At 49.0% G+C, this 23,570-nt stretch overlaps 1 protein-coding gene across 1 annotated transcript in view; it reads left to right on the top strand.

Annotated features, from left to right (window-relative positions):
- The first annotated feature begins 6 nt into the window (after positions 1-6).
- GOLM1 (golgi membrane protein 1) overlaps positions 7-23,570 on the top strand; it is a 53,190-nt gene continuing 29,626 nt past the window's right edge. Inside the window, exons 1-3 of the mRNA XM_021677948.2 lie at positions 7-25; positions 10,436-10,584; positions 12,406-12,585. Of these exons, the coding sequence (XP_021533623.1) occupies positions 10,456-10,584; positions 12,406-12,585 (309 nt within the window). The 5' untranslated portion in view covers positions 7-25; positions 10,436-10,455. The remainder of the gene's footprint in view (positions 26-10,435; positions 10,585-12,405; positions 12,586-23,570) is intronic.

The following is a 23,570-nucleotide window of genomic DNA, read 5'->3' as shown; positions in this document are numbered from 1 at the left end:
GCGGCCGCCGGAGCCGCGGCAGGAGGTGAGTGCGCGGCGCGGGTGCCCCAGCTCCCGGGCCGCCCTGGCCGCCTTCCCTCTCCCTGGTTCTTCCCCGGCCCAGGGCCCGCGCCCCGGCCGCAGCCTGTCACCCGAGCCCCCGAGGGGCCCAAGCCTTCGCCCCGGGGCCGCCTCCGTCCCCAGGTCCCCGGCCGCCGCGAGGGGCTGTGCGAGGGCTCTCTGCCCCGGCGGAGGCCGGTCTGGGGCGTGCGGGGCCTTTCTTTTTTGTTCTCCGCTTTGTCACGCGCGTCGGCATCCGAAGTCGAAAGCGTGCAGCCCCGAAGTCGAAAGCGTGCAGCCCCGAAGTCGCACTAGTGCGGGTCCCGCGGGGGTGACTGGCGCCAGGGGAGGGCGGGTGGCCGCCGCGCGCCGCTCACCTCCGCGTCCTGGCGCTCGGGCGCCGCGGGTGCCCACGTTGGCAGCGGTCGCGTCCGGGCAGGTGACCGGAGCCCGTCTCGGGGATGCTCCAGGTTCCCTCCTGGATGTGTATTTCCCACCTATGACTGTGTGGAGCATCCATAGAACTTTTGCTCCGCTGTAAAAATAGCCTCCTGGGTTTATATATAGTTTCTGTTTCACACCCTGTTTAATGTTTGTAATGATTTTTTTTTTTTAAGGTAAAATAAGAAAATACCTACTTTGATGAGTGTTCTTTTTAGCGGAATTTAAGGACCATTGTATTGGGAATGCCATGATGTTGCTGGTCATTTTCAGATACCCCTTTTCCAAATTTGCATAACCAAACTTGTGTGGCTTTCATGGGTCGGAGATCTTCTTTGTCTGGTTTGGGGTCTCCGAGGCCCTACAGCTCGAAATTCCGCAAATGTTGAGGGACATTCCTAGGTGTGGATTGTTAAGATGTCCCACAGTCTGATGAAATATTTAACAGCTTTCGAGTGACTCTGTTTGGCTTATAGCTGTCAGATTGACTCAAATTTCGGCAGTTTTAGTATTTTTGAAATTTTTGGAGCATGAAACCAGAAGAGCAGTGGAGTCTCTTGGCGGTGTGGTCCTTCCTGTTTATGTTATAGAAGATTAAGTTAAGCTCATGCATGGGAAGAATAATTTTATTTTATTTGTAAATAAACAGCAGTAATTTGGTAAGACTTGCTGTCCCCAGGCCAGAACTCAATTTTTAAGGTATCAGTGGTCAAAAAGACATTGAATTCTGAGGATGTTTAAGAAAACAATCAGCTCTTCCAGATATATTTTGTTCTCCTATGGAGAGGTTATCACATTTTTCCCCCATTGGTTTTGTTCAAAAATGAAGCACCAGGAATGAGAGGAAGCAATGGTTGGGGGGCTGGGGGTATCAGATATGGACGATATTGCTCTTGGGAGCTAAGGAAGCCATCTTTCTAATTGCTGGCCATGGGCCTAGTTATTGATGAGGGTTGAAAAGATTTTGTATTATATTATTTTTTGAGGGGTGGGGCAGCTGCAGAAGTGAGGATGGTTGACTCTGTCAGGCCTGGGGGTTTTTGTGGCCACCCAGCAGGGAGGAAATTGCTGACCTCATTGAAAATCCTATGAATGTGCAGACAGGCTTTCTGCATCAGAAACACAAAGGGTAGAAGGGCAGAGCCTGGGGAAACTGCCTCTCGAGGAAGGAGATGAAAGGTTGGGGTATCACTTCTAGCAGGCTGTGCTAAGCCCAGTTCCTGGCTGGTTCTTTAGTGAAAGGGAGCTTGAAGGTGGCCTGGCCCCCAGAGAAGGCCAGCCCCAGGAAGGGAGGGTGGGAGGCCAAGATGAGGGATGAGAGGCCCCATGCCCTGGCTTTAATGTAGTTGTATTCTTTCATTACCTTTTTTTTTTTTTTTAATGACCTAAGGTGAGAAATAACATCCATTATTTGGATAAGGGAAAAAGAAACACTTCTTTTTTTGTTGCTGTAAAAAAAAAAACTTAGGTTTTTTTTTTTTTGCACAAAAGTAGGAATGGTCTTGATAAGCTTTTGTCTCACTTTATAAAAGTGTGAGTGTTATTTCATTTGCCTGCTCCCCGCTTCCTCTAGCAAAAAAACATTCTTAGGTTGTGGTCATTTTCTTTTTTAGACTTTTCCAGTTACTGATGACATTACATGAAAAGACTTGGCTTGAAGTTTCAGAAGTGCTTACCAAGTTCCCAGGGAGTCCACTTTGTTTCACACAGTGAATTTCCTACATCAGAAGAAAAAAAAAAATCATGCCTTCTCTGATTGTTACAATATTTTGATCTTATTTTTATTTAAAACCTTTCAGGGTTGTGTTAATAGAACTTCCCCTAGCTAAGATTTTGAAGATTAATTAATGCCTGACAGGAGGAAAAGATACGTAAGAGTACTACATAATATGATCATGGTGATACAGATGGTAATTTGCTATGATTTCCAAACTTTTTTGATCATCCTCATTAGTTTAAAAAACAACTTAAAATTAATTCAATGTTATATATCAATTTTCTCAATTAAACAAATGTTTAATTGTATGTTACTAATTTATAAATTAGGTGCATGTGCTATTGTTACTGTCTTGTATCTCAAGGCCCAGGATACTCTTAGGGCTGGATTCATGCTTAGTGACAGTGGCAGTAAAGCCCTCTTTCATATGCTCCTTGAACTGTGAGTATTTTTGGCCTGTTTCTTGTCAGATCTGATTATATCATCATAGGTTTTACTTTGTGACATGGCTCATGCAGAACTGAGGGTAAGAAGCCTGGGCCTTCCCAGCGGTGGACTCGTGTTTGCCCATGCTTACGTTTATTAGAATAACTTCAATTTGTGCTTTTCGTATGAATCTTAAAGCTTCATAGTCTCTGTAAGGTTTAGCGTAGTTATAATTTGTCAGTCCACCTCACTGTGCTCAGTGCCGAACGAAGTCAGAGGGGTTTCTCAGGCACCTCAGAGGTGGTGACTTGTGACCTTCAACAGAGGGACTTAGCATGCAGAGTCAGTTTCTACTTTTATTAGCACTGTTAGTATTTATTTTATGGTAGTATAATAGAATTAGCATAATGTTATATAGTATGAGATAATATAATTAGTATACATATATACTTGCAAGTTATTTTTATGTGATAGTTACATTACTGAAATATAGTTGATATCACACTTTTTGGATACAAATTAATGTAACTGCTAGGATTTTCTTCCCTAGCCCCGCTGAGCATCTTCTATACCCTCTGGGATTCATGTGCCCTGCTGGTAGACTCAATTCTTGTAGCCTGACAGCCTTAGACGGGGCATAAATGAATGGGAGTGGTTGTGTCCCAATAAAACTTTATTTAGGGACACCCATATTTTAATTGCATGTGCTGTTCACATGTGAACTTTTGATTTTTTTTTTTTTTTGCAACCATTAAAAACTGAAGACTAGGCTTATGGGCAGTGTACAGAAACAGGTGCCTGGCAGGATTCAGCCTTTGGGCTGCAGTTTGCCAACTCTTGAACTGGAGGAAAATTCGGGAGTTCTTGCCAAGATGTAGTCTTGGTATCCGTGTGAGAGGCGGCCTTTCTTCAGAAAATTGCAAGTGCTGGAAAAAAACACAATGAAATTTGGTTCCTCTCATTCATTTTCACTTGTCCATCTTGCTCTTTGGTATTTCCACTACATAGTACTAAACATGCACGTGAATTTTTAAAAAATATTTTATTTATTTGAGAGGTGGGGGGATGGGTTAGGGAGAGAGAGCAAGCCTGAGCAGGGGTGGAAGGGTGGGGGAGGGGCAGAGAGAGGGAGAAGCAGGCTCCCCGCTGAGCAGGGAACCTAATGCGGGGCTCCATCCCAGGACCCTGGGATCATGACCTGAGCCGAAGGCAGGCGCTTAACCATCTGAGCCACCCAGGCGCCCTGTCCTGCACATGAATTTTAAGTTTCTTCTTCAAAAAAAATTTGTGGTATAATCGACATATGCTAGTCTTAGGTGTACAACGTAATGATTCAGTATTTGTGTGTATTGCAAAATGATCACCACAATAAATCTAGTTAATGGCTGTCACCACAGTTACATTTTTTTCCTTGTGGTGAGAGCTTTTAAGATGTACTCTCTTAGCAACTTCCACATACGCAGTATAGTGTTATGAACTGCGGTCCCCATGACGTTGAAGTTTTTTTCTTTTATAAACTGTCAGCTTCCGGAGTTGGGGAAACATGATGTTTATAATTGGGGATTGGGGGAGTGAGAGGAGGAGATTTTCTGCACTTCCTGGTAAGTTTTGAGAGCAATTTAAGGAGAATGCTGTGGACCTGGTCATTCAGTCCTAATGGTTTAGAGCAGGAGATGACAAACTTCTCTAAGGGGCCAGATAATAAGTACTTTGACCGGTTGAGTCCTCATAATAACCCTATGAGTAGATTTGGATCAACTCTGCCTTGTAGCCATAAAACAGCTGTGGGCAATAAAGGAGCTGACCGGGGCTGTGTTTACGAAACAGGCCTATGAGGGCCTGTCGGCCTGGTATGCTGACCCCTGGCTTGGAGACATTCTCGGGGCATGGTAGAATATTTTTAACCCTCGGAAAAATGTTGGTGACCGAATCGTTCACCTGTGCTGAACAGGGCATTCTCAGGTCTGTTTGCTTACTGCAGAGGGCCTTCTAGACTTCCTGCCGAGCACCTCCTGCTCTGACTCTCCAAGATCCAGGTGAGGCAATTTCCTCTGAGAAGGAAGAAAGGTGGGGCTCTCCCACTGGAGAAGCTGTATTGTTTCTGCAGTGGCCACGTTGGTCTAACAAGCTATTCTGATTTGATTGCTCTTACCTGCACTATTTGCCTGTATGACTAAAACCCCCTATGGGGAGGGGCCCCCAGGTGGTAGAGCTTGTGACTCTTGATCTCAGGGTTGTGAGTTTGAGCCCCACATTGGTTGTAGAGATTACTTAAAAATAAATTCTTGGGGCGCCTGGGTGGCTCAGTTGGTTGTGCTCTTGATTTCAGCTCAGGTCGTGATCTCAGGGTCATGAGATCGAGCCCCATGTCAGGTTCTGTGCTGAGTGTAGTAGAATCTGCTTAAGAATATCTCCAGGGCGCCTGGGTGGCTCAGTCGGTTAAGCAGCTGCCTTTGGCTCAGGTCATAATCCCAGGGTCCTGGGATAGAGCTCCAAGTCGGGCTCCCTGCTCAGTGGGGGAACCTGCTTCTCCCTCTCCCTCTCCTCCCCCCCCTGCTTGTGTTCTCTGTCAAATAAATAAATAAAATCTTAAAAAAATTTCTCTCTCTCCCTCTGCCTATCTTGCCCCTGCTTGAGTGCTCTCTCTGGCTCTCTCATAAAAAACAAACAAAAAAACCTATGTGGGAATAAGGAAATGAGAAAAAAATAAAAGTAGTAGGTTCAGTGTATTTGGCAGGTTACTCATTTTCAGGTGCTTTTTCTTTTTTATAAGTAATTAGAAGTTTCTCTTCTTTTACAAAAAAAATTTTTGTCTTACGGGCAAATAATAATTTTAACCAGTAGGTTGAATTTTTTAAATTAAGCCAGTAGGAAAGACTGTGCAGTTTTTTTCACATTTCCCATTTACCAAGACACTTTTAATGCAGAAACACACCACTTTCTTTTTCTCCAGGGAAGCCTGGGGTTTCACAGAGTTTAGCAGATTAAGGTTAATCATTTTTCAATAAGTCAGATACTTACAATCAAATATGAGACAAAACACATTCTGAAGCCCCAGTTATAATGATTACTAATATATCTGATGCAGGACGTCTCCTGCATCACCCCCTAGGTCCACAGGACTAAGGTGGGGGAAGGAGAGCCTCCGAGGTATCTGACACCTGTAAACTATGGCTCTGAGTTACCACCTCAGTCTTCACTTCCCACCTATGTCTGGCCTTTGGTTTTTTTTTTTCAGCAGCAGGGGTTTCCACAGCCCTGGAAGTCAGCGCCCAAGCACCTTGCTGCCCAGAGGCTCAGTGCTGGCCTCCCTTCCTCCTGCTCACCTTCTTAGCTGGGCGGCCCTGTGTCCAGTGGGAGCCCCGGGCTCTCCTCACTGTGCCCTCTGGGCTGCTGCATACCTCCCTGGCCAGCCAAGCGCAGGGTCCTGGTGAGGGGCTTCCTCAAACCTCTCTTGGCCATCCTGTGGTCCTGGTCTGGGGCGTCCAGTGCCGCGGTGGTGGGGAGTCAGCCCCAGGTGACGGCAGATACCACTGCTTCATTGACAGCAGAGTTAATAGGACGAACGCACAAGGCTCATTCCTCTAAAATAGAATCAAGGTGGGAGGGAGACATTCATCACCTTTTCTTTATAAAATGGGGAAAAGACGATCTAGAAATGATTTCTTTTCCATCTTTCCATCTCTAAAGTAATAATAGTTAAAATTTATTGAGCAATTACTATATGCCAGATGTGGTTCTAAGCACTTCTCATATCTTAACTCATTTAGTCCTCAAATATCCTTATGAGGAGGACAGCGATCCTCAGACAGGTCCTGTGGCTCCTAAGAGGTGGAACCAGAGTCCGACACTGGCAGTACGTTCCAGAGTTTGTTCTCCTGACCCTGCCCCAAGCTGCCTGGTGGCTGTACAGCATCTGTCTCCGAGCAGCTGCTCAGTACATTTTAACGGGCTCAAGAAAGGAGCATTTTGAAAGATTATCAGAATACTTCCCTTGAGGTGAGAATTGAGTTTTTATTGTTTTCAGACTTGTAGTATATCCATCCATTGACTTATATCTGCTGGAATAAAATAAAAGGTCAGACAAGGACCCCAATCTAGAAGTATATGGTTAGGGAATTAAGTATAGACAAAGACAGGCTTTCAAAGCCCTAGATAAAAATAGATTTTTCTGTAAAGGGTGCTGACAGAACAGGCTAGCCGTTCCACACATGCACACACATAAAACCCAAACCTCATATTTTTGTATTTTTTACTCCTTACATCAAAAGTGAATTCCAAGTGGATGGAAGATTTAAATAAACATATGAGGCCGTAGGTATGTTGAGAGGAGATATGGGTAAATGTATTTCTAAACTTAGAGTAGAAACGTCTAAGTACCAACAAAATCCAGACAATAAAAGATTGACAAGATTAGGTTATTTTAAAAACACCACCAATAACCAAAAACTATGGGCAAAAAATTCAAAGAGAAAGTTCAAGAACAAATGAAAAATTGAGAATAAAAGATATTCCCATGAAAGACGAAAGATTTATCTTTAGCATACAAAGAGCTCTTACAAATCAACAAGATGAACACCCAAGTTTAAGAATGGGCAGAAAATATGAAAAGACATTTCAGCAAAATGAACAAATGGCCAGTAAATGAAAAGATGCTCATTTATGTTCATAACTGAAGAAATGTATTTTTTTAAAGTAGGCTCTATGCCCAACATGGGGCTCAAACTCACAACCCCAAGATCAAGAGTTGCGTGCTGTACGGACTGAGCCAGCCATGTACCCCAAGAAATGTGTTTTAAAGTATCATTACTGATGAGATTGCCAAATATTAAAAAGTTTTATTTTGGTGTTATTGTGTGAGAAAACAGACATTTCTCATACTAGTAGTGAGAGTAAATTATTGGAACTGCTTTGAAAGCCAATAGAGTAAGAGCTATCAAAAATTTTTTAGTTGATTTGGATCTATGAACGAGTTGCAAACATAGTACAGAAGGTTCCCATATATCCTTCACCCATAGTTCCCTTGTTTAGTTGTCACATCTCTGTGACAGTTCCTCAGTCTTCTCCTTGTTTTTCATGATTTTAACCCTTTTTGAACATAGAATGTCCCTCAATTTAAGATCCTGAGAACTTTTCTCCCCAGTGCATCCTATTAGGCGGTTTGTGATGCCGGTATGTCTCATTAGTAGTGACATTCACTTTGATCACCTGGCTTAAGGTGGCGTCTGCCAGGGTTCTCCCACTTTTTGCCCTTTGTAATTTGCTAAATATTTTGGAGGCAGTAAGATTTATCAGTTTTAAAGGCCTATGAACCAGCAGGACCACTTACTGAAATTTACCTACAGCTGTCTGTGATGTATTCCATCACTTGCCAAATGGGGGTGATCAGTGCCCCTTCAGAGCCTCTCAAGGCTTCAGGGAGTGCTGTATTTGAAACACTTGATCAATGCCTCACACCCAGCAAGCTTCTTGCTGGTTCCTCCTCCCTTCCCCAAACCCCTGGAAGCCTGATGGGTTTGGAATTCAGAAATTTTTCAGAATTCAGAAGATAATAAGATGCACTTATTATATATTATGTGACAGCCCCAGCAGGATCTGCGGCAGCACCCCATAATCAAACACTAATCTTTCTGCAGCAAAACATACGCATATTCACACGAAGGGAGAAAGAGACTATATAAGTAGCTTTGGGTGAGTTCCGATCAGACTTTGATCTGAGTTCAGGTCAGGTTTTGTTGCCGTGGATAAGTTTTTAAAAATCCCTTTGGGCTTTTAGAGCGTTTTGGGTTTCAGAATTGTGTGTAAGGGCTCGCACACCAGGATAGAAGTTTGCAAACACAGATGTGGACGTCAAGGGTGTTCATGGCAGAGTTGTTGGAAATAAGCCGGATGGCCCTCTGTAGGAGATTGGTTAAATAAATCCTGGAACACAGTGGGGCCCCATCCAGAACTTCAGAAAGAAAAGAGCAAACCGTAATGGGCTGCAAGGAAAAGTGCGATAAGATGTATGACTAAGTGACTCACGACACTGAGAGAACAGTGGGAATGATCTTGTTTGGATTTAAAAACATGTATGGCAATGCTTGTATAAACATCAAGAAACATCTAGAATGACACCTGCAAGAGTGGCTGCATATTAGAATCACCTGGGGACACTGAAAACTACAAATACCTGGCACTTCTCTACAGCCGTTGAATTGGAAGTGGAGGAGTGGGTCCCACGCCCCGATCCCAGGTGACGCTGGGGTCCCAGGTGGTCTCAGGTGATGCTGGGGTCCTGTGAGGAGGGCTGAGAGCTGCTGGAATGGGCGGATGCCGCCATTTGGAGGGAGACTTCAAATTTCATACTTTACTGTGTGGCTTTTCTCCCCAGTTGTATTTGTAGTAGTTTTATATATACTTCTTGAAGTTTAAAAATAGTAAAAAAGACTGTTTAGTGAACAAAATCAGATATAAGGCAGTGGAGACACATTTTCAGCAGATACATAGAATTTTCTAGAAGTTTAGTATTTCTGAGCATTACTCTCCTTTAATATGAACGGTGCTTGCTGATTTCAACTGATAATTGATCTTTAAAGTTTTTTTTTTTTCTCTTTCATCCTGAGAGACCAGAGGCTGGTGAGGGAGGCACCAGCAGAGGCTAAGGTCAGTTCTGTGCTTCGGAATTCTGGTGGTACTTTATTTCAGGTGATTCCAGAGATTGCTCATTTACCCCATTTAGACGCCCACACTAGTACCTGATTATTAAGAAGGAAGAGGTCTCCCAGTGACACACCTGGCTAGGAACACCTTAGGGGGAGAGCTGGTCCTGACGGCTCTGCTCTGTTCTTGCTCGATTGAATTTAACCCAGAAGTTGAGTCCCTGGGGGGGGCGGGGGCGTCTTTCCTTTCCTCTGCCCCCCTCCCCTTTCCCTCCCCGTTCCTTCCCCCCTCCTTCCTCCATTGTGGGCCACACCTGGCATAAAAGCATGCCTGTTCTCACAGATGCCCTTTATTGTGCGTGCTTCCCTTCCTCTGATAAGGCCTGTTTTATCTGCCTCAGCCAAGCCACTTGGGAAAGTCGGCTTTCCTTGGGCTTTGTGCCGCGTGCTGGTATCCAGGCAGACCTGGTCTTGGGTTGAAGTCCATGAACGAACCTGATCACTTCCTTCTTGTAAGCTGTATCTGGCTTTCTCTGGAGAAGGGGATACTCTGCAGCTCTCTTGCTAATGTGGATGCGCTGCGTGGGGAGAGGAGCAGGCATTCCGAGGAAGCCCGGGCCCACACCTCACTCCTGCCGCCAGCACCCTGTGTGTGTGGGGGGGACACACTCCTCCGGGGTGCTTTCTGGCTTTGCTCAACAAATGCTTTAATTGGTGTCATTAGTAATTCTGTCCAAGGTGAAAAACCCTCCCGTGTTAGGACTCAAATTAAAAAGGCCTCTTTGGGGGAACAATGAGACATGGGTTTTTTCCCCTAAGGTGATGTGGAAGCATTTAATATTAGCTGTCACTGTGTACAGAGATGATTCATTCTCAACCTGTCCTGGAGTGGGGGGCGGGGAAGAGACTGCACTTAACCCCATTTTACAGAAGAGGAAGCTGAAGTGCATGAGAAATTACCTGCAGGTGGTGGGTTTCCAGGATGGCGCTCCCTCCAACCAGCCTGTCCTGGGGGGCTGGCCCGCCGCCTGGGCCACACACCCGTGTGGACTCTGGGTGTGCCACTTACATGGTCTCCTTCCCACAGGTTCGCGTTCGAGGCACAGATGCTTTCCTGCTGGTGCGGCGGCATTGCGAGTACAAGGGTTTCTTCGCTTGTTTTGTTTGACAGATTCTCCCCCAGCCTTTGAGATGATGGGACTGGGAAACGGGCGCCGGAGCATGAAGTCGCCGCCCCTCGTGCTGGCCGCCCTGGTGGCCTGCATCATTGTCCTGGGCTTCAACTACTGGATCGCCAGCTCCCGGAGCGTGGATCTCCAGGTGCTTGGCTTGTCTGTGTGCATGGGTGTCTGCAAGTATTTAAGGTCACCGGGTGGTGGGGTCTGAGGGCTCTGCTGTTTACCGCCCCCTGAGGCATCACGCTCAGTGGCTTGTGCACTCTGTATCTGGAGTCTGGGGCTCCGCATATCCCCACAGCCCACCCAGGGCCGGACTCTCCACGTCCGCTCTGCCCTTGGGTGGGAGAGGACCTCTCTGTGGCTTAGGATAGCCCCCAGAAGAGCCCTCTCGGCTTGGCCTGTGAGTGAATGATTTTTTTCGTCCAGCCATGGGCGCTGGTTCTGGGAAGACTGCCTGCTTTGTCACCCTGACAGCCTGTCGGGTCCTCCGGTCCACGCCGGATCTCAGAGCGGTGTTGGAAATGTATTTGGGTAACAGATGTGGGAGAGGTGTTTTTTTTTTTTTAGAGGTGCCGGTTGTTAAAATCCTCATTCAGGGATAATGATTTTAGCTTTCCGATTTATTGTTGGGCATTGTGGGTCGGCAGTGCTGAGCTAGGACAGAGACTCTCCTTGACCGGACTTCAGTCAGGCACCTCTGACCCCTCTTCTCCTCTAGGCCTCCGTCTTGGCTTCCCCCGGCCATCCCATCTTCAGCCTGCCCAGCCCGCTTAGCAAAGAATCCTGCTAAGTCCTCCCCAGCCCCCAGGACCTGATCAGGCCCCTGCTCCCTCTTGCTGATGCCTGAGCCCTTTGCCTGCCTTTAGCAAGAAATCCCCCTGCCCTTGACGTCTCCTCTTGACACTTTTCCGCCACTGATCCCTCCCTCCACTGTTGGCCCTTAGCTGTCTCCGCTGGGTTCAGGGTGCAGCGGGTTCTCTCTCCTACTGCATAGACACGACCCCTCTTGCAGGAGTCTTGAAGGAAGTTTTCCTTCCCATTTTCACAAGTGCCCGGATGGTTTTTCTCCAACAGTGCAGTGGATACACTGTCTTGTTTTGTAAGCAAACTCTGTCCGTTCGGGACTTCGCCGTCCCCCTTCCCAGGCGGGCAGACGGGGACGCAGAGCGGTGCGGTTCACGAGGAGCGGGGATTCCAGCCCAGTCTCTGATGGCAGAGCTCAGGCTCTTAGCCGTGAAGCCCCGTCGCGGCCGAGTGTCCTGTCGGGCCCGGCCGCCCCCGTGCGCTTCCACGGGAGCCCGCTGTCTGGGCAGACGTGGACTTAGTGTCCTGAGCTGGAGAACTGAATCTGTTTTGAGAGGTTTTGTCTGCCGCGAGTTAAGTGCTCTTTCAGCGGCGGGAGGGAAACTAAGTATTTGCGCGCCTGGGAAAGCCTGAGGCACTGCGTGGACTTGCCTCCTTCAGGCCTCACGATGCCCTGGGAGGGTTGTGCTGGTATTTCCTGGGAGATAAGCCTGTGACAGCGAAGCCCGGAGAAGTGACTTCCTCGACTTGTAACACTTTCTCTGGAAAAAAATAGTCGCTTCTACACGGTTGACTTCCAGGATTGTTCTTAACGGAACCCCTTCAAGCCCATTTTTGGGAGAAAGTAGAGTTTATTCTCCAGGAGCAGAGTTGACAGGATTCGCACCGCGGGTTTGCAGGACACGCAGAGGACGTGTCTGGCCGCCCGCCACCGCCCGGTTAGGAAGGAGGAGGGGGATGGGAGCCGGGGAGTGTAGGGCTGCGGAAGGGGACGCAGGGGGCCCAGCAGGACTGCCCGCGGGGCCTGGGAGCACACCTCCGACTGTAGGGCTTGCTGCTGGCCCGGCCCGAGCCGACTTCTCCCAGGGAGCGCCCTCCAGCGGCCGGGTGCGCGGGGACAGCTTGGGGTTCGCCCTCACGTGCCGCGCTGTCCTTGTAGACCCGGATCCTGGAGCTGGAGGGCAGGGTCCGCAGGGCGGCGGCGGAGAGAGGCGCGGTGGAGCTGAAGAAGAACGAGTTCCAGGGAGAGCTGGAAAAGCAGCGGGAGCAGCTCGACCGCATCCAGTCCAGCCACGACTCGCAGCTGGAGAGCGTCAACAAGATCTACCAGGACGAAAAGGCAAGACCTGCTCTGCTCCCCCCGCCTCCTCTTAATTCTGTTCCAGATGCCAGTTGAGACGCCGCTGAATTCTTCTGGACGGAGGATGAGTGGCCATGAGGGTGTTTGTGGGATGAGGTGGATCGGGCCTCCGGATCAAGTGGTCACGTAGTAACCATTCCCTGCCTGGTACCCGGTGGTGTCCCTGCCCTATTTGTGCCTGCACGTTTGTACCTCTTCATCCCCTTCCCCTCTTTGACCCATCCCCCAGCCCTTGCCCTTGGGCGACCCCCGGATTGTTCTCCATCTGTGAGCCGTTTTGTTTGTTGAGATTTCACATGTATGTGAAATCATATGGCGTATTTGCCTTCCTCGGATTTATTTTACCTAGTGTAATACCCTCCAAGTCCATCTGTGTTGTCCCAAATGGCAAGATTTTGTTTTTTTATGACTAATATTCCTGCGTGTGTGTGTGTGTGTGTGTACACACCCCACATCTTCATCCTTTCCTCTGTGGATGGACACTGGGCTGCTTCCCTAACTTGGCTGTTGTGAGCAATGCCACGCTGTACATGGGGCACATATACCTATTCAGATTAGTGTTGCTGTTCAGATAAATACGCAGAAGTAGAACTGCTGGATCCAACAGTAGTTCTTTTACTTTGTCGAGGAAGCTCCACACTGCTTTCCACAGCAGCTGCCCCAGGGTCCGTTCCCACCTGCAGTGCACGAGGGCTCCCTTCTGTCCACGTCCTCGGCAACGCCTGTTAGTTCCTGTCTCTTTGATCTTAGCCATTCTGACACGTGGAAGGTGGTATCTCACGTGATTTCATTTGCCATATTCACACACGTGTATTTCCTCTCTGAAAATTGTTCCAATCTTAATGTTATAGTAAAGTGCTTCCTAATTTTTCTTCACTTTGTGGGTGGCACTATGTATACTCCTTAAATCCCCGTAACTAGGCATTGCTCACAGTGTGTACACAGAACCGCTTCAAGTCCATTTCTGGGGAAAAGTAGAGTGTATTCTCCAGGAGCAGAGTTGACAGGATTTCCATCGGGGCTTTGCAGGACGTGCAGAGGACCAGAGGACGTGTCTGGCCGCCGGCCATTGCCCCGTTAGGAAGGAGGAAAAGGATGGGAACTGGGAAGTATGGGCCTGGGCTGAGCTGCGTTCCCATGCCGGGCCGGGGGGTGGGGGGGGTGGGGGGGCATCCGGCCTGATTGAGTGCTTCCTCAGGGCCCACCTGTGGTCTAGAACCAGTTGTCCCATCTGCAGGGAGGGAGGGAAAACGAGGAGGGTGTTTGCAGTGACACTCCGCCTGCCTCTGCCCCCTGTGCATACGTGTGTCCGTGCCTGAAAGTTCTACTCTCTTCCTGAGGAAGGGTTGTCTTTTACTCTGAGCCTCTGGCTTTTTTTCCCCTATGTTTTTACTTTTAAATTTGTCCTTTTTGAAATGGTAGCGATAGAAGATAGTATGGGTTTGTGGCCGTGAGTGGTGTTGGCTCTTAAGTATCTGTTTTCTTAACTCCATCAGTCTACCAAATGCTTCCGAAATTGCACTGCACTATGAAATCCCAAATTCTGGGAGTGATAATCTCTGTTCATTCTCCTCCAAGCTTCGGAGATTTCTGTGTGTTGCGTGAAAGTGTGGGTGCACGTTTTGGGTGGGGAGAAGGAAAAGAGGTTGCAGGTGAATTTCAGCTCGGGGGCATTCTGCTGTGGTGTGGGTTTGCACTAGTTTGGCTCCAGACCTCTGCGAAATGCACTGCAGACAACGGGCTTTCCTGTAAGGGTGGGCAGACTCCTCAGAGAACATGCTGTGCACAGAACTGTTTGTTCTAGATAATTCCTGGTCATGCAGTCCGTGAAGCATCATCCCACAGGTGCGTCCTTGAGTTAGAGATGCTGGTTCATTTGAGGATAATCTCATGTGGAGATAAGAGCACAAACTTGGAATTCTTTGAACTATGAGTAGCTGTTTGCTGAACAGCTCTCCCTATATAGGAAGGAATGAGAGGGAACATCTTCCAGCCAGAAACGAGGTGACTGTTTCACTTTGGTTCTTAATGCTTCAGCCTTATGGCTTCTTTTTAAAAGGGGGCTTAGCTCTCCTGCCGCATCCACTCAAGAACTGTTTGGGGATCCAGGGGATCCTCTTGTAGTTGCAATAAACAACTTAGATATTGAAAATTGAGGAGTCCCAGTAAAGAGGGTGAAATACGCATTTGAAAGCGGGACAGACAGCCACTGGGGAAGAATGAGAGTCCCTTCTCATTTGGAGTTTTTAATCTTTAGAATATGTGATAGAAAGTTCTTCTAGCTTGGGGGTGGGGGGCTAGGTTCTTGGCTCCAGGAGGATTTTAGCTGCGCTTGCTATAATGGTAAAAGGCATGGGGTCAGGCACACCTGGCTTCTGATCCTGTTTTCCTCAGCTCCATGATTTTAGGCAAGCCACTTAAATTCTCTGGGTCTGTTTTCTCAGCTCTCGAGTGAGAATAACAACAGAATCCCCCTTACAGTGTAGCTTGTGAGGATTCAGTGAGATAATATTTATGGAGGGCTTGGCACAATGCTTGACATGGACTAGAAGCTCAAAAACTGGTAGCTGGTGTTATTACAACTAGTCCTAGTAATCGTAGTAACAGCAAAGGCCTAGAAGTAAACCACAGCTTCAGTAGTGATAATACTATTTTTTTTTCGGTGTAGACTTTTTTTTTTAAATTCCAAATTGAAAGCATGAAACAAAATTGCCCTACGTTTAGGAAAGCATTAAGAAAATGCTGGAGTGGCCATCAGAACAAGACTGAACAGTGCCGCTCAGCCACGGGAAGAGTGACAGTGACAGCCTCCACAGCAGTGAGGAGAGCTCCCGCCCACAAGCCCCTGCTCAGCCCAGCTAAGCATTCCGTGGGGATTGTTTCCTGCATTTGTCTCAACAGCCTCATGAGACTGGTGCTTCGGCTCAGAGAGTTTGTAGCCATCACCCGGGATGGGGCCTAGACCCCCGACAGCCCGCACAAGAGGGCCTCCCTCTGCTCCGTGCAGACACAGGGCCGCGGTGTTGCAGGGGAGGGGTTCTCCAGAACCTTCCATTCCTAAAGAACACGGGGTGTGAGTGGGGCCGCAGGAAACCAGGCTGGCCCGAGTCCATAGTTGTTGAAGCTAGGTGATGGGATCCTATATTTATCTCCATGACTCAAAAGGGCATGGTATTCCAGCTAACTCTCTTTTGGCCCCAATTCCAAATTCTCAGGCAGTAAAACACCAGATTCTTTATGGCGGGGCAGAGAAGTAGGGCTGGCCTGTCACACCAGTATGTTCTCTCTCTCTCTCTTTTTTTTTCTTTTAGGAGGTTAGCACTTGTGGCTTGAATTGGAATGAGGCGCTTTTTCAGAATGTTAAAGAATCCTCTGGTGGCCTAATAGAGCCTCTCAGCCGTGGGAGGACTTAGGGGTGCCGGCGTCTGTGGGTGGGGGTGATTTGCAAATGTCCCGTGCCCTAGAGATTTCTGACCTCCTGGAACCTTCCCCCCGCCCTGGGTGGGCACTGTTGCTCTGGAGGGTATTGTAGCCGTCAGGTAGGGGCGTGGATAGAAGCTTGAAGGCCAAGCCACCGGGGATGATGTGGTCATGAAATGAATGCTTCGGGTGAGCACTGTGAAACAGGGATGAGGGAAATGTGCTGTTTGAGCTCTGCTGTACGGTATCCCCTGGCTACGTACGGCTCTTGAACACCGGAAATATGGCTGGTGGGTCCGAGGAACTGAATTGTGAGTTTTATTTAGTCTTAACTACACTTAAGTGGCCAAATACTGAACAGCACGGGTTTGAATGATAGAGGCGGAACTCTGGTAGGAAGGCTGAGTGCCCTGTTCTGCGGGAGAGCAGGTGGGCCACGGCTGGGTCTCCTTAGCTGCTCGGCTGTCTTTTCCCTTTTGCTGTTTGGTCCAGAATCGGGCCGTGGATGATGAGGTCACCTTGTGATCGGGCAGCTGTCCTCCCTGTTGCTCGATAGGGGTCCGTGGTGCGGAATTACCAGTTCAGCTTATCAAGTTGGCGTTTATGAACTTAGTCGTTATGGAAGTTGTTTTAGAGAAATCAGGCCTTGCCAGGCAGCACATCACGATCGCCTGGGAGCTTATGCAAACAGGTACAGACTTAAAAAATACACCGGATCAGACTCTCCAGGTGTTGGGCCTTGGAGAATATTGAATTTTTCAAAAAGATGATAGACATACACGTGCGGGTGCACGATTTTCTCTAAGGGCTAAGATCCTTGCGATGCATGTGGCTCATCCAGAGACTGATGAGGAGATACTGGGTGTTTTTGCAGTATTGCACTTTAAAAAATAAAATTGCCATATCAGGGTTTTCATTTTCATTTTTTTGACCCTTTCTCAATGATTTTAAAGTGGAGGGCATTATGATTAAGAGATATAATTCTTTAAAAATAATCTGATGGTGCGGTTACAAAGTAATTGACGTTGATACTGTTTTTTCTATTTCCTACATCTTTACCCACATTTACTGGAATCCCTGACAATTTTTAGATGTGCCAAGTTGCAAACTTCCCGCTCACCCCTTTTTTTTTCCCCGTAAGATTGCCAACTCCCCCAGACTTGGGATATGGGTGTGTCTGCAGGTCCTCAGTTCTGAGACCAGCCTCTCAGGCGCCCCTTCAGATGTCACCTGGAATGGGTGGGCAAGTGTGAAACATCCAGTGAGCTCTCGATAGCCTCGCTATGGTGCTGGAATGAGCCCTAAAGCAGTTTTAGTAGAAAGAGCAGGGCATGTAGAGAGGTCAGAGGAATAATAAGCTAATACCTGTGTGCCCCTCCCCCAGATATTATTTAAAACAAAAACCATTATCAAGATGAGGTCCTCTGTATTCCCCTTTGTCCTTTCCTTCTTTCCCTCCTGCCCAAAATTGCCATTATGATGAATTTTTTTTTTTATTCTAATTCCAGTATAGTTAACCCAGTGTTACTGTTAGTTTCAGGCGTACAATATAGTGATTCAACACTTCCGCACAATACCCGGTGCTCATCATGACAGGTGCCCTCCTTAGTCCCCATCGCCTGTTTCACCCCCATTATGAATTTTAGTGGTTATAGTTTATATTTCTCAACTTCTGTAGATGTCCATTGGCCAGAGCATTGACCAGTCAATCAGATTCTGTCTTGATAATATGAACCAAATCCCACTGATTTTTTTTTAAATCTGAACCAAAGCCTCTGATTTTTTGATCAGAAACACTTCAGATGAGACTTCAGCCGATTCTTGAAGATAAACCTGTCGTTTTCAGTTCCCTTTAAAAAAAAAAAAAAAAGTATTGAGAGAGAGACCGTGAGAGAGAAGGAGAACACAAGCAGGGGCAGAGGCAGAGGGAGAGTTGGAGAAGCAGACTCCCTGCTGAGGACCCTGGGATCATGACCTGAGCTGAAGGCAGAGGCTTAATGGACTGAGCCACCCAGACGCCCTTTCATTTCCCTTTTCTGCCTCCCTGTGTGTTGCAAAAAGAGGTGTGGTGAAGATGATTTACATGAATGCGGGTCTGCAGGTTCATGCATACTTCTAGAACTTCTAGTACTCGGTGGGAGCACTGGTGTGGTCACTTCCTGAGCTTTAGATGATACTCAGTTTTCTGAAGCAAATAAAAGTGATTGTGTATGGCAGTCTTAAGTAACTTTCAAAAAAGTTGCCTTATACGTTATCGAAATACTGTTGTTAGTTTTGAAAATACAAAAAAGATTAAAACCCCCTGTAATTCCATCGCTCTGAGATTAACCACTGAGAACCCCTCATGCCTTTTTTAAAACCTACAGATTACGCCTAAGCTTTTATAAATGATTGTTATACTCAAGCTTTAATAAATGTACGTATGCTATGAAGATGGTAGAACATAAGGGAGGTTCTTTAAATGAGAAACACTTTTGAACACGTCTGGTATTTGCACATCATTTAAAAGCCCAGAAATTCTCAGCTTAGGGGCATGGAGGTGACCACTTCCAGAAAGAATATTCTTCATAAATGTCTGCTGAAAGGAGCTTTTGTAGACCACCTTGATCCCTAACAGGCACAGGCGACTGTGTTTTGATTCTGAAGATACACATGTTCAGGTGAACAGGATTATATAGAGGTGGGTTCTGCTTCTCTATTGTTGTATCACAAATTACCCCAAAACGTAGGGGTTTAAAACCATGATGGCATTTATTTTGCTCACACACGTCTGCAGTTGGGACGGCTCAGGGGAAACTTGTCTCTGTTCCACGTTTCACTGTCTGGGCGCCCGAAGGCTCAGAATTGCCTGATGCTTCCCTCACTCCTGTGTCTGGTGTCTGTGACCTGAGACCTCGGTGGGGTCAAGGCCACAACACTTCTGTGTGGCTTTCGCGGGGCTGCTAGGCCTCCTTGAAGCTTGGAGGCTGGGTTCCTAGGGCGCCGTCCTGGTGGGGAAGGAAGGAGAGAGCCTGCAGGACGCTGTCCGCTCCTGTATTCCCAGGGCTACCATGTAACAGAGCACCACAAACCGGGTGGCTTAAAACAACAAAAGTGTATTCCTTCCAGGTTCTGGAGGCTAGAAGTTCAAAATCAAGGTGTCAGCAGGGCTGTGCTGCCTTGAAGGCTCTAGGGGAGGATCCCTCCTTAACCAGTTCTGGCCCCTGGTGTCTGCCTGCGGTCTTTGATCATAGATGTGTCCCTTCAGCCTCTGCTCCTGCCCTCACCTGGCCATCTCCCCCAGGGCCTCTGTACCTTCGCCTCTTCTCTTTAGTCCTGCTGACTCTGGCCCACACTCATGACTTCATTTTACCTTGATGATATCTGCGTAGACCCTGTCTCTAAATAGGGTGATTCTTAGGTTCTGGGTAGACATGAATTTTGGGGGTACACGGTCCAACCCACGAGGCCTTTTACTGACTGCTTCAGAAATCAGCAGGGTCGCTTCTCTGGCATTCATAGGAGCAGGTCACTAAAACCAGCCCAGATTGGAAAGGGCGGGAATTAGGCTCCACCTGTGGGGGCAGTGTCCGAGGCCTTGGAGTCACATTCTCAAGCCACCACATTTGTGGTGAAATCCTTTTTTTTTTTTTTTAAGATTTATTTGTGAGAGAGCATGTGAGCACAAGAACAGGGGGAGGGACAGAAGGAGAGGGAGAAGCAGACTCCACTGAGCAAGGAGCCTGACAAGGGGCTCAATCCCAGGACCCCAGGATCATGACCTGAGCCGAAAGCAGATGCTTAACGGACTGAGAAACCCAGGCACCTCCCCCCCCATTTTTTTTTTTACAGGTAAATACGTGTTTACATATCAAACAAGTTTTTAAAGGGCCTAAGTAAAAACAGATCCTCAGGGGCACCTGGGTGACTCAGTCGGTTAAGCATCTGCCTTTGCCTCAGGTCATGATTCCAGGGTCCTGGGATCAGTCGGGCTCCCTGCTCAGCGAGGGTCTGCTTCTCCCTCTGCCCCTCCCTCCTGTGTGCGCTCTCTCTCTCTCTCTCTCTCTCTCTCTCTCTCTCTGCTCGTGCTCTCTCTCAAATAAAATCTTTAAAAAAAATCCTCAGATTTTAGTTTTTGCCAAAAGCTAATAGAGATTGACTTGTAAATATCTGCTTCTCTCCTGAAGTTGGCACAGGGTGCTTTAATTCAGTCTTTTATTTTGTTGTCAGAAGGCTGATTATTATTTTCGGGTCTGAAGACTTACCAAGATCTCCGGTGCCCCCCAAGCCCCCCCGCTAGTTGCCCCAGAGCCACGAGGTGGCCCTAAAGGCCTGTGAAGGGCAGGTTCCGCTGCATCTCTGAAATGCTAGGAGGAGCCTGAGAGCCCCGGGGACTGAGTGGCCCTTCAGCCAGGGAACGCCGACCTTCCTGCTATTGTGTTTGCCTTTTTGCTCTCCAGAGTTAGAGTCCCAGATAGTGTCCTTTTCCTTGTCTGTGTTTGTGATCTTCTTCCCGGCTCGTTTCTTGCAGCCATTTTTCCACCTAGACCTTTGGACTTTTCACTTACGTGATAAATACGTAAATTAACGCACTAGTGTGAAGAATCGCATCTGAGTAACGTTTCATTTATGATGGAAATACCGTTCCCGTATCATTCCGGGAGGGAAGCAGCTGACCTGGAAAAAAGCCGGAGCGCCAGGCTGCAGAGCAGGAGGGGATGGTGGCCACACGTTAACGGTTTGGTGTCCGGAAAGAGGAAAGCTTGTAGAGGCGGAGGGAGGAGCGGCCTGCGTCACCTCTGTCACCCACCTGTGTGACCCGTGCCTCAGGCCCCGGGCAGACCTGTGCATCCGCGCGGGTCGCGTGTGGCCCTGCTGTAAGGGATGGCTCAGCAGGCCTTTCCCTCCAGCGGGCAGGGCGGGTGGCGAGCCAGCCTGCTTTGGCTCGTGGGTTCCTGGGCCGGGTCTGGACTCGGGGCGGGGGCCACTCCCCGTGACTGTAGCTGCATTTGGTTCCGAGAGTGACTTTCTTTTTCTTTCTTTTTTTTTTTAAAGATTTTATTTATTTATTTGAGAGAGAGAGAATGAGAGAGAGCACATGAGAGGGGGGTGGGTCAGAGGGAGAAGCAGACTCCCTGCCGAGCAGGGAGCCGGATGCGGGACTCGATCCAGGGACTTGATCCCGGGACTCCAGGATCATGACCTGAGCCGAAGGCAGTCGCTTAACCAACTGAGCCACCCAGGCGCCCCCCCCCCGGAGAGTGACTTTCTAAAGAGGAAATGGTAACGTTAAGACCGGTCATTTGTCCTACCCGAGAGCTTCCCGAGAGCTTTCCCACACTCCTGGAGGTGCCTGGCTGGCAGGCCGGCGGGGTGAGCTCTGAGCCCGAGGTGCAGACACCCTGGGGTGGCCGGCCTGCCGGGACCTTTTGTCCCCCTGTATGAATTCTACCGCATTCGGAGTGTTCTGGCTGCTTGTCTCTGGGGCGGCTTCTCTTGCTGGGAGGGTGCTCATTTTCTTCTGGGGAGGCGGTTTCCTCAGGGGGGACCAGAGCAGACTTGTGCGGATAGAAACAGTTTCTCTGATTTTTATCATCTTTGATCGCCGTGATTGATTGAAGACGGAAAGGTTCTAGAAGAGCTTTTCTGTTTTTAATCTGCACTGATTTTCCATATCTTACTTCTGTGCGTTCGCTATTTACTCTGCGGGGTGCTGGGCTGTGCCCGGTGTCCGGGCTGTGACTGTTGAGTGGCGGACAGACGAGTCAGTCGGTCTGTCAGGGCCACTTTCAGGCAGAGACACCACTGCAGCTCTTTGAAGCAGAGAGGGCTTAGGGCAGGGAAGCTGGTGCCCACAGAAAGGTGGGAAGGGTCTGGAAGAGCATGCCGTCCAGGGGCTGCTCCCGGATGGCGGGACCAGGAGGCTGCCGCTGCAGCCTTAGCCCGAAGCCGGGGGCACCCTGCTTCTGGCTCCGTTCTGTGCCTCCATCCACCTGACTGCTCCGCCTCTCAGGCTGCCGGGGATGTGTCTGATTGGAATCTGAAGCCCATAGGGAAGGAGTCTGGAGAAAGGTCGGGCAGCCGGACGAGGCGGCCACAGGCCGGTGGAGGTGGGCTGTGCGGTGGCAGACGGGAACGCACGGGAGGGGCGTCCGCCCGAAATCCGTGTCCCTGGGAGCAAAGGGGTCTGTTCAGATTGCAGATTCTCTAGTTTGCTGACGAGACGTGGCCTTCAGACAGCTTTGTGATTCAACGCCAGTCATTTACCGCCCACGCAAAGGAGTGTGTTAGGAGAAACGCAGACTGCCTTTCCGGCACTGTCCCCGCACTGCAGTGGCTGGCCTCCGTCCCCTCCGTCCCCCCCACCCCCACGGGACGGGGCCTCGGGTTAATTCCTTTTAATTTATTTTCTCTGTGGCTGGACCAGTGGGAGTCTGGGATTATTTGGTTCAAGAACAATAAGTGGGCTCTGTAACCCGATACCCTTGAGTTCTGTTTTCTCTTTATTCCCTGAGTATCTGTGGACCCCCCGTTTGCAGAAAGTCAGAATTTGCACAACTGTGGCCTTTCCCACAGGTGAGGATGGGGGACATTGTTCAGATCCCCATTTGGAAACAGAAGAACTAAGGCCCACAGAAGGGGTTCAGCCCAGGGCTTCTGCCCCCACCCCCCAAGTGAGGTCGGCATCAGCAGCCCCTTGCGCCAGCCCCCGCAGGGAGAGTGGGGCAGTGCCTCTGTTGGTTAAATTTAGGACAAGGGGAGGGGCGCCTGGGTGGCTCAGTCGGTTGGGCGTCTGCCTTCGGCTCGGGTCATGGTCTCGGGGTCCTGGGATCGAGTTACGCATCGGGCTCCCTGCCCAGCGGGGAGTCTGCTTCTCCCTCTCCCTCTGTGCTTTCTCTCTCTCTCAAATGAATAAATAAAATCTTTAAAAAAAAAAAAAAATTAGGACAAGGGGAATGTTCCTCATCGCTGGTGCTGTCTCTGCTGCCATGAGGGGTTTTCTTCCTCTGAACACAGAGAAGATGTTCAGCTCCCCCCTCACCCCCCCAACCCCGGTCCAGGTCCAGCCAAGCCCGTGTAGCGTGCCCTTCTATCTGAGCAACACTTCACAGCTGTGCTGTCTTTCCTGGGAAGCTGGGAAGTGTCAGGAAGGGAGACCGGGAAGAGCTGAGGGGTGGGGTGGTGCGAAGAGTGCGAGGTGAATGTGAGCTGCTCCAGGGGAAGGGACCCAAGGTCTCTGGCAGCCGGCAGTTGGTGACAGAAAGATCCAGGGTTTGTGGACGGAGAAGGAGGTCCCTCGTTCTGCCTTAGTCAACTGCTGGAGAAGCATCAAGGAACCTTCTGGAGTTCCCACTGCGTGTCCTGTTCAGGTCCTCCTGGGAGTTCTCTTTGACCCAGATTATTGAAGGCACGTGGTGTGATCCAAGAGGCAGTCTCCTCAGTTTGCCCCTGCCCTCCCACCCTTCTCCCCTCTTCCCTTCTCCCTCCCTCCCCCCTTCTCCTGTCCTCTTCTCCCCCCTCTCCCTCCCCTCCCCTCCCCCACCTCCCTCCCCTCCCCCACCTCC

This window comes from Neomonachus schauinslandi, chromosome 13 (genome assembly GCF_002201575.2).
Source record: "Neomonachus schauinslandi chromosome 13, ASM220157v2, whole genome shotgun sequence".
NCBI lineage: Eukaryota > Metazoa > Chordata > Mammalia > Carnivora > Phocidae > Neomonachus > Neomonachus schauinslandi.
The sequence above is the reverse complement of the archived record's forward strand: the minus strand, read 5'-3'. Positions and strand labels throughout refer to the sequence as shown.